Source organism: Crocodylus porosus, unplaced genomic scaffold (assembly GCF_001723895.1).
Source record: "Crocodylus porosus isolate Cpor-Errol unplaced genomic scaffold, CroPor_comp1, whole genome shotgun sequence".
In the NCBI taxonomy this organism is placed as follows: Eukaryota; Metazoa; Chordata; order Crocodylia; family Crocodylidae; genus Crocodylus; species Crocodylus porosus.
The window spans coordinates 6524604-6538978 of NW_017728916.1; the positions used below are offsets into that span (position 1 = coordinate 6524604).

At 56.2% G+C, this 14375-nt stretch overlaps 1 protein-coding gene across 1 annotated transcript in view; it reads right to left on the reverse strand.

Moving 5' to 3' along the window:
• Positions 1-14375, reverse strand: part of MED12 (mediator complex subunit 12) — a 39374-nt gene that overhangs the window by 16663 nt on the left and 8336 nt on the right. The window contains exons 3-22 of the mRNA XM_019536156.1: positions 13918-14147; positions 13219-13410; positions 12079-12238; positions 10579-10754; positions 10167-10277; positions 9369-9623; positions 8156-8302; positions 7798-7897; positions 7382-7518; positions 6630-6761; positions 6061-6187; positions 5246-5475; positions 4752-4832; positions 3971-4144; positions 3486-3630; positions 2462-2580; positions 2168-2311; positions 1529-1692; positions 766-897; positions 85-312 (exon numbers count right to left, since the gene is read on the reverse strand). Of these exons, the coding sequence (XP_019391701.1) occupies positions 85-312; positions 766-897; positions 1529-1692; positions 2168-2311; positions 2462-2580; positions 3486-3630; positions 3971-4144; positions 4752-4832; positions 5246-5475; positions 6061-6187; positions 6630-6761; positions 7382-7518; positions 7798-7897; positions 8156-8302; positions 9369-9623; positions 10167-10277; positions 10579-10754; positions 12079-12238; positions 13219-13410; positions 13918-14147 (3184 nt within the window). The remainder of the gene's footprint in view (positions 1-84; positions 313-765; positions 898-1528; positions 1693-2167; positions 2312-2461; positions 2581-3485; positions 3631-3970; positions 4145-4751; positions 4833-5245; positions 5476-6060; positions 6188-6629; positions 6762-7381; positions 7519-7797; positions 7898-8155; positions 8303-9368; positions 9624-10166; positions 10278-10578; positions 10755-12078; positions 12239-13218; positions 13411-13917; positions 14148-14375) is intronic.

The window sequence follows — 14375 nt, forward strand, 5'->3', positions numbered from 1 at the left end:
CTGAAGTTCCTGAGACCTGGGACTGCCCCTAATCTCCACCCCACACAGAACCACTGCCTCAGCCCTGCCTGTGCTGCACCTCACCGGTCAGGGTCGTGGTGCCCTACACACACGTGCATGAGGGCATTGCACACAAAGCTGTAGCGGTTGGCCGGGTTCTCATTGAGGCTTTTGCCCAGGTTGGTGTAGGTGAAGTTCTGCGCGGATGGGTTCTCTATGGTCTCGATCATGAACTCAGGCTCCCACAGCATGTTGGAGTCTGATGGCTCCACATTACAGTAAATTGTGTTCTTCACCTTGGAGCAGAAGTCACTGGCAGGGGAGGGGCAAGAAGGGCAGGTCAGAGGCTCCTGCAGGGACATCTCCTCCACCCTCTTGTGCATCGGCTGAAGCACAAGGATGGATCCCCCTGCCCCACCACCTGCCCCGTGGTGCCAGGACTCCAGCTCATGCGCTACAGCTTTAGGTAGGCTCCTTTCTGAGCACTCATCCTCTGCCAGCAGCTACCAGAAGGGCACTTGGAACCAGGCTGGATTGCCAGTGATTTCTATGCTTAGTGCAGCCCACTTCAGTGGAAGTTGCCAGCCAGGCACTGAGACAGCAAGTAGGCTGGCACCTGCATGCCCCAGGGGAGCTGGGGCAGGGCACCCTGCTGGACAGGACCAAGGCAACAGCAAGCTGCTGGGATGAGCACTGGCAAAACCAAAACCAAAGCTGCAGCCCCGAACTCCCAGGAGAACACCCACTGTGCCCACCCCATCTCACCTGAAGAGCTCCCCAAATTTGCTTTTGAGGTGGCTGCAGGAGGTGTACAGGTCGTAGAGGTAGGCCAGGATGCAGCGCTCCGCAGAAGAGCCGTCTGAGCGGTTCATACCATGCTTCACCACCCCACACAGACTACAGAGAGAAGCACTGCAGTACATGGCACAGCACAGGACAGCACCCAGCCCAGGCCCAGAGATGACATCCCTGCCTCCACAGGCCCCAAACGGTGACATAAGTACATAAGAATTGCTATTTACTGGGTCAGATGGTAGGTTTATCTTGCCCAGTATCTTGTGCCACAATGAAAGAGAGCGGATGCCAAAAGGGAGAGTAAACTGGATCTGACCAAGTTCTGATTTGGAAGCTGTATCTCCCGCTCCCATGCTCAGTAGCTACTGATGCCCCATCCTCTTCATCATTCAGTACTTTGTAAACCCTCCTCCTGTTGCCCCATCAAGTGCCTCTCTTCTAAAAACTGAACAAGCCTGGCCTCTTTAGTCTCTCCTCATATGGAAGCCCTTCCATACCATTGATCATGCTTCTTGCCCATCTCTGGACCTTTTCCAGCTGTTCTATTCCTTTCTAAGGTGTCAGAGATGGGGGGACCAGAGCTGGCCGTTGGATTCAAGGTGTGGACGCACCGTGGATTTAGCAAGGGCATGTTACTTGCAGGAGCACTGCCTCCCACTCCTTGCAGCCCCGCAGAGCTGAGGCTTCCCCTCTGCCTGAAGGGGAAGGCCCTTTGCACAGCTGGCTCCCTTACCCTTCAAAGACCTGGGCCATCTGGTCCTGGTTGAGGATAAGGCAGGAGTGGTAGTGCCGCAGCACGGCCACGATGCACAGGCACAGGCTGGTGGTGTAGCTGCCAACCAGGTCAGAGGATTTCAGCAGCAGCTCTGCCTCCACCACGCTCAGCTCATTCAGCAGCTGCACCCAAGGACAAAGAGCCCTATCAGACCCTGTGTACAGGTCCAGTATGGGCAGCACCACAGCTACGCCACAGGGACTGTGGGCATCAGGGCACCAGCCAGAGGAAGAGGCTCCAGTGAAGCCAGAGGTTTGCCAGCCAGAGGCAGCAAGTGGGGCTGGCATCAGCCAGTCAAAGGTTGCAAGGAGTGCCAATAGGGGAGCTGCAAGCTGGGCAAGACATGGGCACATGGCTTCCTGGGTACACCGCTGATCAGGATCAGCTGACCCCTGACTGAGCACGGTTCAATCTCCAACTGCAGCAAACCTCCTGGAAGACAGTCTGACCCAGTGGGCTGGGTTGAGTCTGAACACGCTAGGGACACACCAGGCCTGCACTCACCGCCCTGCCTTAGCCCCAGTGCTGACGTGGCAGATGCTTTGGATCCCAAGTGGGGAAACCTGCCCGAGGGCAGAGCCTGGGCCCCTGGCTCACCTGGATGGCAAAGTCAATGAGGCCACTGATGTTGAGGGAATACTCCATCAGGTCAAAGATAAACTGCACGTGCTGCACAAGAGGCAGGTGGTACGACATCCCCAAGGCAAAACTGGTGATCTGCTCCAAGACATTGCGAGATACCTGCGAGCAGAGAGCATGAAGGAGTGCCTGCTGCTGCAGAGGTCTGCTCAGCAGACCCATGTTGCTCCCTCACAGGAGCCTGCCCTCAGCAATGCACCGGGTTGGCACAACCAGGGGCAAGCTGACAGGAATTCTCTGCCAGCACCATACCTGAGAGGTGACTTGGTGCTGGTCAAAGTGAGAAAGGTGCTGGAACTTAGCAAAGATATCCTCAGCTGTTGGAAATGCTTCTGGCTTGCTCCTCTTCCTCTTCTGGCCTTCCTCCCCGCCTGCTCAAGTGGAGAGACCCCAGAAGCCACGATCAGATTGCCTTCCCAAGACACAAGGCCAACCCATGAACCAGCTGCATGCACCTGCCAATGGCTTGGCAGGGACCCCTGTAAGCTGTAAAGCACCCCTCACAGGTGTAAGGCATGGGTCTGAAGACGAGGAATCCCCAGTTAGGAATGACAGTCAGGGAGGGGGAAGCCTCCAAGCTAGGCATTCTGACCACGCCTAGTTTAGATGCCCAGTGCAGGGGCTTTCCATGGGAGCCTGAGGCCAAGTCTAGAGAGGTCAGCTGGAGGCCTTTGACTTGGTCTCCAGAGCATCTCTGCTCTCCTTTCAAAAGAGCCCTCTCAGCTCAAAAATTGTACATGTCTGCTGCTGTTATCAAACTCTTTGGAAACTCTGCACTGACAGGAATGAGAGAAATGCAGGCCAAATCCTCAGCCAAGGGGAACTGATGTCATTCTGGGGATGTCTGCGCTGCTGCACTAAGCTGCACCCTGTCCCCAGCTTGGCAGGCTTCCTGGGCACAAAAGCCTGCTGCATCTAATCAGTGTCACTGCTTCCCCTGCAGTCAGCCAGAAAGCACCCCCACACCCTGTGGAGGGGTCTCGTAGCAACAGGAGAGGGAGGAGGTTTTAAAAAAGGAGAGCAAGTCTGCAGAGGCTCAGGTGCAGGCTGGGCTTGCTCAAGACCTGAGGTGGCTCAGCCCCTTGTCTGAAGCTGACTGGTTCTCAGGTGTCAGCATCCCTTTAACTGGCTCCTTCTCCTGCCTGCTGCTCATCATTAGCGGGAATTAAGCATGTCCAGGACAGGCAAGAGACCAGCACATGGCAGACAGGACAGGGCTGACAGCCTGGGCCCAAGCTGCGGTGCCAGGCAGCTAGACAGCCTGAGATGCACTCACTTGTCTCTGCAGTGCTCTTCCTGTTTAACACCTTCAGAATGTCTTTGGTTATTTTCTTGATGGCGTGTCGGGCATCATCGCGCTGCTTACCCACCCCAAACAAGACCACCAGCCGCTGGTTACATTCATGACTGCACGACTCCTCCTGGGAACCCAGAGACAGCAGTATTAGCTGTCATCATACCAGGCACCCCTTGCCCCATGTCCAGGCCTCCTTCCCATGAAAGGGTCCAGCTGGGAGGCAACCCTGTGGGACAAAGAAGCAAGGAGCCATCCCAGGAGCCCCCTTAAAGTCAAAGAGCATGTAGCAGTCAAGGCAAGCAGGACTGTGCCCTATATACACTCAGAGCTGATGCTGCAGAGCATTGGGTACATCAGTTAGTTCCATGCTTGGACTGAAGTGCAGCAGGGAAACAGGTGAGATGCCAAATAGGGACCAGAAACCGTGCAAGCCTGGTACCTGGGGGGCTGTGTACGTCTCCTACCTGAGGGATGGGAAAGTGGGTTGCATACTGTATGTGCCGGGGTTGATCATACAGGGATGCAAGCGTTCCTTCTGCACACTTCTCCTTCAGCAGGGGCTTGGTTTCCTTCTCAGGGTCTGGCTTCTCTGGAGAAGGGCTGGCCTTGGATTCGCAGTGCATTGGAGGAGAGAACATCTAGGGAGAGATGAGAGGAGATGAGAAACAGCCATATAGGAGGGAATCTAGATGCAGCCTGATACTCCGGGGCGGGAAAGCAAGGAGATACTTGTTTGCCCCCACAAGCCCCTGCTCCCAAGCCTAGCCTCTACATCCCAACTCCTTTCTGCTCACAAATGCAGCTCTTGATGACCTTGGACAAAGAAACCAGGAACTGCAGGCCAGGACTCTGGGGACAACCACCAGAGCCAGAAAAAAGGCACTGAGTCCCTGGGAGGAAGTAGAAGCCCAGGCACCATAGGCACCTCACTTGCTCCACAAGCACCTATTCCTACGATAGTAGAAAGGGCTGGAGAAGGAGCTTCCTAGGGCTCTCCATTCCTTGCACTCCAGGAGAGTCTCCCTAAAAGCCCTGAACAAACCTTAACCACTGTCCACACTATGGGACACGGGTAACTAAGGCAGGGGAAAGCCACTTGCTTGAGGCAGCAGAACAGCTGCCTGCTCATGCTCCAGTTCCACCATCATGTAGCCATTCCAGCCCCCATGCTCTGCACTGTCTCCCAGCCACCCTGAGCAATAAGCCACTCACGGAGCATGGGGAGAGAGGGGAGTGGGAACATACCGAGAAGTCTGTCTTCTCCATGTCATCAAACAGCACGCTGGAGTTTTGGTCAATGTCCATGGACTCAGAGAGGCCAGTATCCTAGGGCCACACACAGAGAACCGTCAGATCTCAGGTCTCTTCTAGGAAGCCTGTAACAGCCCAGAGCTTCCTCCGGCAGGGCTGGGCTTGCTACCAGCTCTGCGGCCCTCAATGCTTCCCAAGAGCCACAACTCCTGGCAGCATGAGCCCCTGTCTCACTGCTCATCCCCTTTGGCCTTCCAGACAGAGCAGGCTGGGACATGCTGCTGTGGCTGCACATGTCCCAGGTCCCCAAGCTCACGGACGCTGACAACTCCCTGCTACTGGCCCTCGGCAGTGACTTGGAACTTAACCCTTTGCATCTGGGCTGAAGCATGCAGGCTTAGCCCCGGGACAGGGAGTGCAGCAGCCATACTGATGTGCCTGCTGCACAGGGGCTCCAAATCCTCCAGGAAGCTGTGCAGGGGCTTCACCTCCAGCTTGATGCCGCTGCTGCCCTCTGCCTCCTTCCTGTCATGTTCCTCAGCAGGATCATCAAAGGGCGAAGGGGGTCGGGGCCCATGCGAGTCCATGGCAAGGTCACCACGGGAGATGAGCGTGCACATGTAGATGTTATGGGAGAAGACGTCATGCCGAATCAGCTCACAGAACAGCAGCACCAGGTTGAAGAACTCCACCTTCTCGTTCTCGTTTCCGGGGTCCGCTGAGGGCAGGGCAGGGCAAAGCAGGGCAGGTGAGGCAGCGGCAGCTGTCAGAGCTCCCCCTCCAGTGCTGCTCCAAGCAGCACTGCCACTGCCAGCCCCTGTCCCAAGAGAGGGGGCTGACCATAAGGCTGCAAAAGGCAGCCTCCCTGGGAGGCTAGGAGTCCCATGCAGAGGTGGCGGCTGCAAATCCAGGCTCCTCTCCAGGCAGTCTCAGGATTGGAAAGGACCCGGTGCCCAACTGTCATGGGCAATGACCCCAAGGGCCCTTTCAAATCCCAAGCAAGCTCCACCTGGAGGCTCCTCCCAAGCTAAGGGGAGGCAGTTTCAGACTCTCTGCTAGCACCACCTTCAAATTTCCCATCCCCATTCATTCTAGGCCATTTACATGCATTTGGGCTTGAGCCTGCACGTCTCCTAGTGTAAGGCTTCTGTGACCTTCCCATATCTGACTCTCCAGGCTGCCCACTCCTCACTTCTGAGGGAGCAGGGAAGCACGGTCACTGCATCCAGGGCATGAGGGGCAGGCCATGGCAGGGTTGCAGGAGAGGGAAAAACACAGACAGTCCCAGGTTCTCACTGCATACTTAGCATAGGAGCCTGAGTGTCCAGGAACTGCATGAGGACGTCCTGGAAGACAGGGGCACTGGCTGCCGAGAGTGAGCCTGAGGAGATGGAGCCCTTCTCATCCACAACTTCAGAATCCCCACACCTCTGCAGGGACAGATAAGTACAGACAGCTGCTCTAGGGCAGAAACACCATACCCCATGCCCAGGAACAGACCCCATTGCTTGGAGACTCCCCTCCCCACGTGTGTGCATGTATATACACACGCAACACACCCCCAAGAAACCCACTCCTCAGAGCCTCCCTGCGAGCCATGGTGCACACCTCCAAGGAACTTAGCACTTCTGAGTGCTCACACTCCAGGGCAAGCTCACAATACTAACAGCACTAGTGCCCATGAGCTTCGCATGGCAGCCAGCCTCCACCTTTTTTACTGCAGCCCGCCAGCCTCCACCCATCAGCTGAGGAGACATCAGTTTCCTGCACAGCTTAGGGGCCCTCAGTAGAGCTCTTTAAGTGTGGGAACAGGCAGCTACCTACCCTCTTTTCACTGCGTCACCACTCCTGGCACCCAGAGCGGACACTCACCTCAGCCTCTATCTCTGCTTGACGCTTCTCCAGCAGCTTGGCCACCACCATGGCCCGGTGGCGCCCAGAGCGCTTGTAGCTGACTGCCCACTCACACAGCAAGGCCACTACTGCATCATCATCAGGGGAGATCTGCTCGGACACAAATGCAATGCTGGGCCGAGCCATGAGCTGGCTCGGGCAGCCGGCACACAGCAAGCAGCTGACCACCTACAAACCAAATGCACTGGGAACTGGCCCGCCATCTGCCACGCTCCCCTCTTCCCAATTCATGGAGGACACACCCAGCCAAAGCTCCCATGCGCATCCCCACATGTCAGTCAGGCCATGTGCTCAGGTGCAGCAGGTCTCTCATCCCCAGGTAACCCTCAAGGCAGGACCCTCAGCAGGAAACTCATCTGGCCCTCACAGACCAGGCTGGGGCTGCTCAGCGCACCAGGCAGTGCATCTAGCAGGTTGCTATACCAGCACCAAGCCTGCCCAGCTCCTGCTTTGGGGGTTGGCATTGAACTGAAAACTCCTCTCCCACATGGTCCTAGACATTGGAGCACAATAAGTGCTGCTCAGCTGCAGCAGCAGAGCTGGGACCAACAGCTCGCAGCTTCCCAGAGCAGCCCAAGGTCTGGAACCCACAGGACCAGTGCAGGCTGCCCATGTACTTATACAGCAACACCTTATAAAAGAAACCAAAATCCCTCCAGCCCCAGGCAGAGACTGGAGCTGCTCTCTGGGCTTGTGCCTCTTTGACCTACCTCATGACTGTCTTTGCTTGGTCCCAGACCAAATATCCTGTTGTACAAGGAATCCAGAGAGTTGCTAAAGTCAGATCTCTCAAAGCTGTGACTATCCAGAACTTCCAGGGTGTGCAGGACACGGCCAATAGTGAATCCTGGGGCAGCAGAGGGAAGACAAGGGAATAAAGCCTGAGGGACATAAGCATCTGGGCACCTGGGAGCACCATGGGGACCGAAGCTGTGGCTGGGAGAACTGGTCCCAACAGGAGGCTGAGCAAGGGAATGGGATGGATCCCTTTGCACTCCCTCCCTCTGGCCACCAGAAACCTCTCCAGCAGGCAAGTCTGAGAGGACGGCCAGGTACTAAGCTCCTGGGGGCAACACACTTGCTGCAGGGAATGGGGCCAGGGGCTGCACAGCTAACACTGAGTTACCTGCAGTAGTCTCCTGGCACTTGTCAAATGACCAGCGGACCTCCACTGCCTGGCCACGCTCTTTTATCTGCTGCTCGATCTCCCGTAGCTTGGCCCGAACCTGAAGGCGAGGGAGTTCCATAAACAGGGAGAAGCGGGGGCAGGACGGAGCTGCGGTGCAAGGAGCTGCCAGCTAACACAGGGCAGGTCAGCTCTGCCGCTGCCTGGGGTAAAGAGCCTGCCCCTCTACAGGGGCACAAGGACATGGCTTGGAGCAGCAAAAGGGAGCTGCCACTTGCACCCCTCTGCCACAACTGCTTGGTCTGGGCAGTTGCTCAGCAAGAAGCAGACCCTAGGACCTCCTCTGAGAGCTGCTCACCTGCTGCGTGAAGGCTGACGTGCCCCCAGGCATGGGCAAGTTGGAGGGGGCAATAGGCAGATGGTCCAGGGGAGAGCCAGTCTTTATCCTACTATCAGTCAAAGAGTAATGCCAGACCAGGGCGCTTGGGCAGCACAGGATGATGCTCTGCAGCAAACAAAGCATAGGCACTCCCATCACCTCTGCACCCAGCTGCCTGCCAGATGACTCTTCAAACAGCTGGCTGCTGTCACCATGCTGTCCAGACCCCACCACCCCATGCAAACACAGACCCTTCATATCCCAAAGTCTCAAGGCAGGGGAATGGGCTGGGCACAGGCCACTCGTGGCAGGGACACCCAGCATTTGCTGCCTTGCTGTTCTTGGCTAGACAGGGAAGTGGCCAAGGATAACCCTGCAGGCCTGCCAGCAGCCTGGCAGGATGCCACACCGAAGCGAGCGGGTGCCAGTCCCCCAGGCCATGCATGAGCGTGCAAGCTCCTCCTGCTGGCCTTGCACTAGTTGTTCAGCCAGACACTGGGTGAGAGCACGGGGCCAAAACCCCAGAGCCCGAGGGCTTCTTACTCAGAGCTGCATGGTTCCAGTCTGGCTCTCTACAGGTGACCTCCCACCTCACTCAGTGAAATCTTCTGCCCCAAGTAGGCCCCAAACCACATCTGTAACTCCTGACTCAGTGAGAGCAGGTCATTGAGAAAGGTGTCAGATGCTACCATGAGGCCTTGGAGGGATGCAGAACCCCATGTCTCCTGCTCAGCTGTTTTTAATGGCTCGTCTAGACTCAACTTCAGCTTATGAATCTAGTTCTGCCTTGCCTCCCAGACTCCTGCTACCTCCAGGCACATTCTTCCTAGTCCGCAACCAAGTCCTCTTCCTATCAACAGACTTTCCAGTCAGATAAGCAGCCTGAGCTCCTTGAGTCGCCTATTTGTCTCCATCTGTCCAACATCCTTCCCGAAATGCAGGCGGCTCTTCTGACTGCAGCATCCTACTAGTGATCTTGGATGGAGGGGATAACAGGCTGAACAGCACTTCCCTGGCTGAGAATCAATCCTTGCAGGGCTCCCAGGCATAGTCCCCTGGGTGCTGAGCCCCATGACAGATGCGCTTTGAGAGCTGCTGGGTCCTAGGAGATGTCGCTAACACCTTAGACACCACGTCAGCTGCAGACCCACCCAAGCATCAGATGGCTGCACCACGAACTTCCCAGGCCTACCTGCAGGATGCAGCTGAGGCCGTACACCACAGGGCGGTGCTGGGGGCAGAGCAGCAAGTCACTGAAGGGGCTGGGGGGAGGGTTGCCAGTCGCCGGCTGAGGGGTGGGAGTGGAAGGGAGGGCGTTTCCCGTCTGTGTGGAGAGGATGTGGGGTGGATGCCCCCCCGCCCCGTCGAGCTGCATGGCGAGCCGGCGTGTGCAGAAGTAGGCCAGGCGCCTGGACAGGTAGGCAGACTGCACAAACTCACCAGAGTACTGGAGGGAGAAGGAAAACAGTTCCAATTCTAAGCAATGCTAAGGAGCCCCAGCACCTGCCCAGAGCCACCCACCGGACAGCAGCACCTCACTGAGGGCCATGGTCTTGCACAGGGCTGGGCTCCCCTGCTGCCCTGGCCTCTCGGGACAAACATCATCCCGGTGGCCTGCAGGCACCAGCTGTTCTCACAGCACCCAGGGCAACATCTCCAAGGACCTTAGTGCATCTAGCCCCAGGCTTCCCAGGCCTTGCTGTGGCTGCAACCAGCCCCAAGAGCCAAAAGCCAATGCCATGCAGGGAGAACACTGAACACCGTCAATGGGCCAGCTGCTGGGGTGGGGCAGAAGCAATACAAGGAACTGCAGATCTACGTGATGAAGAAGCTGGGCAGGAGTCTCTGCCACTACAGGAGATGAACAGCATCCCCCAGCAGTAGCCAAAAGCTCAGAGGAGGGATAGTGCCCAGATACAGTAATGGCTAAGCGCAGCAAGGCAGTCCTGCTTCCATTGGACTCTCCTGGTGTGAGGGGCACTGTGCTCACCCGCAGCAGCAGGGGCAAAAGCATTTTCAGGAACTCATCTTCCCCTGACCGTATCTTCTCGAAGCACTCAAGTACCCAGGTCAGGAACTCATGGCGGTCTAGCATCCCATCCTGCAGGCAGACACACCAGTGAGAGGGTAGGGCAGAGAGCATTCTGGAGTCACTCACACAGGCAGGGTGCAGCAACAGCTGCTGCTCTCTGTCAGCTAATGGGATTGGTCCCAGAGACTTACGCTGCTCTTCACACACACACATACCCCACCCCAATTCTAGCAGCCGGGCCCAAGGCTGTACCTTGCCTTTCTGGGCCACCCAGGGACACAGGATGTCCTGCAGATAGGTGATGCCTAAATTTCATGTATCCCCTGGAAACCCCAACTGGCCTGACTAGCTGTTCCCTTCAGTGGCTCACCTGGAACATGAACATGGCCAGTTTCTCATTGTAGTCCCACTGCTTCAGAGCCTGCTCCACCTCCTGCGGCATGGGCCCTGATGGCGACCCGCAGCTCTGCCCTGGAAGCTGCCTATAGAACTCAGCAATCTTCTGCAGCTGCTCTGACAGGTACTTGGTGATGATCTGGGTCCACTCTGGGAGGAAGATGACAGATGACCAGTGAGTACAATGGGACGCAGGGAGGGGAATGGGAGAGAGAAGGACCAGGCTGGTGGGAGAAAGCCAAAGAAGAAAGAACATAGAGGAAGCAAGAGGCAGAGAACCAGCCTGGCCTGGAGGGTGTGAGGAGTTATGGGTGCAGGTTTCAGACTGTGCTATCAATTGGATCTTCAACACAGAACACACAGGAAACGTTGTACATGTGTCTTTGCTTGTTTGAAAGAAAAACTCTTCCCTGAAGTCTCAGCAATGGGAAGGAAGGACCTCCCAATCAGCCCAGTTTGGCATCCTCACGACTGACAGGAGAGGGGTCAGCCATCCATTTGTGATGTTCCTTCTCCCTTGCTGACTCCTAGCAGTTGCACATATTGGTTGAAGGCCTGAGCCTAGCTTCCAAACCAAATGGTTTAAACCCAGCTGCACAAAAGACGATGCTTTGTTCGCAACGTGGCAAAGCAGTCAAGCCCCCTGGGGCCCAGCAGACTGCAAAGTCCAGGACAAGGCAGACATGAGATGGGAGAAAACTCTCAAGTGGGTCCTGTCTGGAACAACACCACCTGTAAAATCAACTGACCCAGAAGGCAGACTAGAGAACCTGCATGTAGCTTCTATCCCAAAGAGATGGGGAGATACCCCGTGGTGTCCACTACTGCTGTAGATTTGAAAATGAATTTGGATCCTGTGGTGATTGGCAGCAGTATAACACCACACAGATGGACGTTCCTAGCCAGCACCAACAAGGGAGATGCTAGAACTCCAATGAGGCCACAAGCATGATCTGGACGGGCCCTGACAGGCTGGATATATGGACAGGGAATAACAGACTAGGATTCTGCTGAGGAAAACGCAGCTAACCTATAGGAAGAAATAGCCCAGCCAAGCTAGATGGATGGGCTGGGGTTACTAATAGACGGATGGGAGAGTCTGCAAAACACTAGGCAGTTATACACACCAAGGAGGGACAGAGCTACATGGTGTAGGAGCACACAAGGACATAACCAGAGCCATGGGAACGAATCACAAAGGGGAAGCAGAAGCCGTCAGGAAACATTCCCTGGCAGCAAGAAGGATTTTCCTATAGAATCACCTGCCAACGGAGCTGTCGGGGCACAGGCGTGCAGGGACAGCACTAGGAATTCTCCAACTGGGAGCAAACCTGGCCCAGCCCTTCCTGGCGAGTGCGAAGGGGCCCAAGGGGCTCTTTCCTTACTGATGTTTACTGTCCAGCTGCCAAACAGCAGCAGGCTGGGGTGAGGTGCCTGGCAGGAACACATCCAGAGCTCTGCCAAAAGCACTTACCAATAAAGGGATCGATGACATGTCGCTTTTTCACCTTGGTTTCCGTGATGGCAGCGTAGTAGGCACAAGTCATTTTGATCAGCCAGGCTGCGCGCATTACTGGAACAGTGTATTTTGCTAAGTAGCCAAAGACCTCCTCCTTCTTACTAAAGATGGGTACCTGAGACAGAGCAGAGGGGAAAAGAGGACACCTGAGGGCTCATGAAGGAGCACTGCAAGCCATGCACACTAAAGCCAGATGCCCAGATGACTGCACACAGTACATGCCACACAACCCAAGGCACCAGCACATGGAATGCACCCAGGTCAGAAACAGCAGCACCAGAACTGCATTTCAGCATGCTGGCAGGAATTGGACACCCTGGACAGAGCCAAGCTAATCACACACACAGGCACCGTGGGAGGATGAATTATGAACAAAGAAATATGCAAGCACCAAAGACAAAGGCACGGAACAATGGGGAAGACCGACTATTCCCCTGCCAGGGGGCCAGACAACCTGCAGGCCTTGCCCCACACACACACCTGCTGCAGCACCACAGTTTCCAGCAGGCACCCAGGCCCCACTTGACAACACACCTCCGCAAGCCTTCTCCAGGTCTGCCTCTTGTTAGGCCTCTCTAACAACACGCTAATAACTTTTCTTCCTCTTCCAGTCCCCAAAACATTCCTAACTCCATCATCCAAGTGTCCTACCCGGAGCACAGAAATACTCCATACCTTGGTGCTGGCCTAGCCAGTGCACAGAGCTTTTCCATAGCTGCAGCCTGCCTTTTACAAGAGAAAACTGGGAAGTCACTCAGCCCACTAGCTAGTCTTGCAACTGCCACAGCTTGAAAAAAGCAGAGCAGCAAGAGCTTCCCTCATTTAAACATGATACCAAGTAAAAGCAGCAGCAGCAGATCAGCTAACAGCCACCGAAACACAAACAAAATCTTTGTGTCCACAAGCTGCAAGGGAAATCTGAGTCCGGTCCCTGACCAAGTGATGAGGAGCTTTCATTTAGCAGATGCAGAGAACATGAGCAGCCCAGCCCGCGACACTGCATCCCAGGGAGAGGGAGCAAACCTCTTTGCTGCCTAGCTTCAGATGTGCCACACACACGGGGAAGCACTTGCTGGCAGCATCCTCCACACATACCTTTTTAGCCAGGTGAGTGAGGGGCTTAGTCCCAGCCAGGTCTGTGAACCAATTGTTTATAGCGCTTTGAGAGCGTGCTGTCACCAGCCAGAAGTTATCCTTCTGGTTCACCTGAGGCTTCCGCCTTCCTGTGTCTGGCAGCGTGTTGCAGCGCAGCTTCTCTGCGATAATGCTGCTGAAATTGGAGCTGATCTGAGAGGGAGAAGACAGTCAATAGCACCTGCAGAACTGGCCAGAGTGGCAGCTAACTCCACTCAGCTTCCTAAAACTCATGTAATAAGTCTGGGACAGGAACTCAGCCAGGAGAAACAGACGGGGATTCCCTGCACCAGACTGTCACAGGCCAGGACTAGAGATGGGGAAACTGAGGCACGGGCCTGTTCTAAAGCTCCCAGGGCTGACCCACCAGATGCTTATCTCCTAAAAGCAAAGATGATCCTCTGCCATGGCAGCACCGTAGCCAGACTGAAACTGAACCAGGTCCCCGCTATTGGCCTTTCCACCTCCCTCTTCCTTTGCCCTTACAAGCGAGCCCTGGTGCTCCAGCGTGGGGCCGTCTGAACCCTGCTGAGGGGACGGATGCCGGATCTAGCTACAGGGAGGGGGACTTGCAGCCCACTACCCTCGGGACCTAGCCACAGGGTCACCTGCCCAGCCCTGGCCACATGCTGCCCCCTTTCTGGTGCAACCCAGGATCACCTTGGCGGGGTTGAAGTTGACATTCTTGGCGCTGCCATGCTCGTCGCCAGACACGGCCGGCTGGTTGTTGAAGCCCTGCTTCACGTTCAGGGCTGTCAGCTCATCCTGGGGGACAGGACAGGGCAGTGCTGGGGACTGACACGGCCATGGGCCTGCATGGCTCTCCCAGCACAGGGCGGGACCCCCACCACCCCCAGCAACTGGGCCACAACTCCCCCTATGGCCCCAGACACAGGTCACCACCCCCAGCCCCCCCAGACACAGGTGTGACCCCCACAACCCCAGGGACAGACTGCAGCCCCCCAAAGACACAGGTGTGACCCTCCACAACCCCAGGAACAGAATGCATCCCCCCCAGACAGAGGCGTGACCCCCCACAATCCTAGGGACAAACTGCAGCCCCCCCCAGACACAGGCGTGACCCCCCACAACCCCAGGAATGGACTGCACCCCCCCCA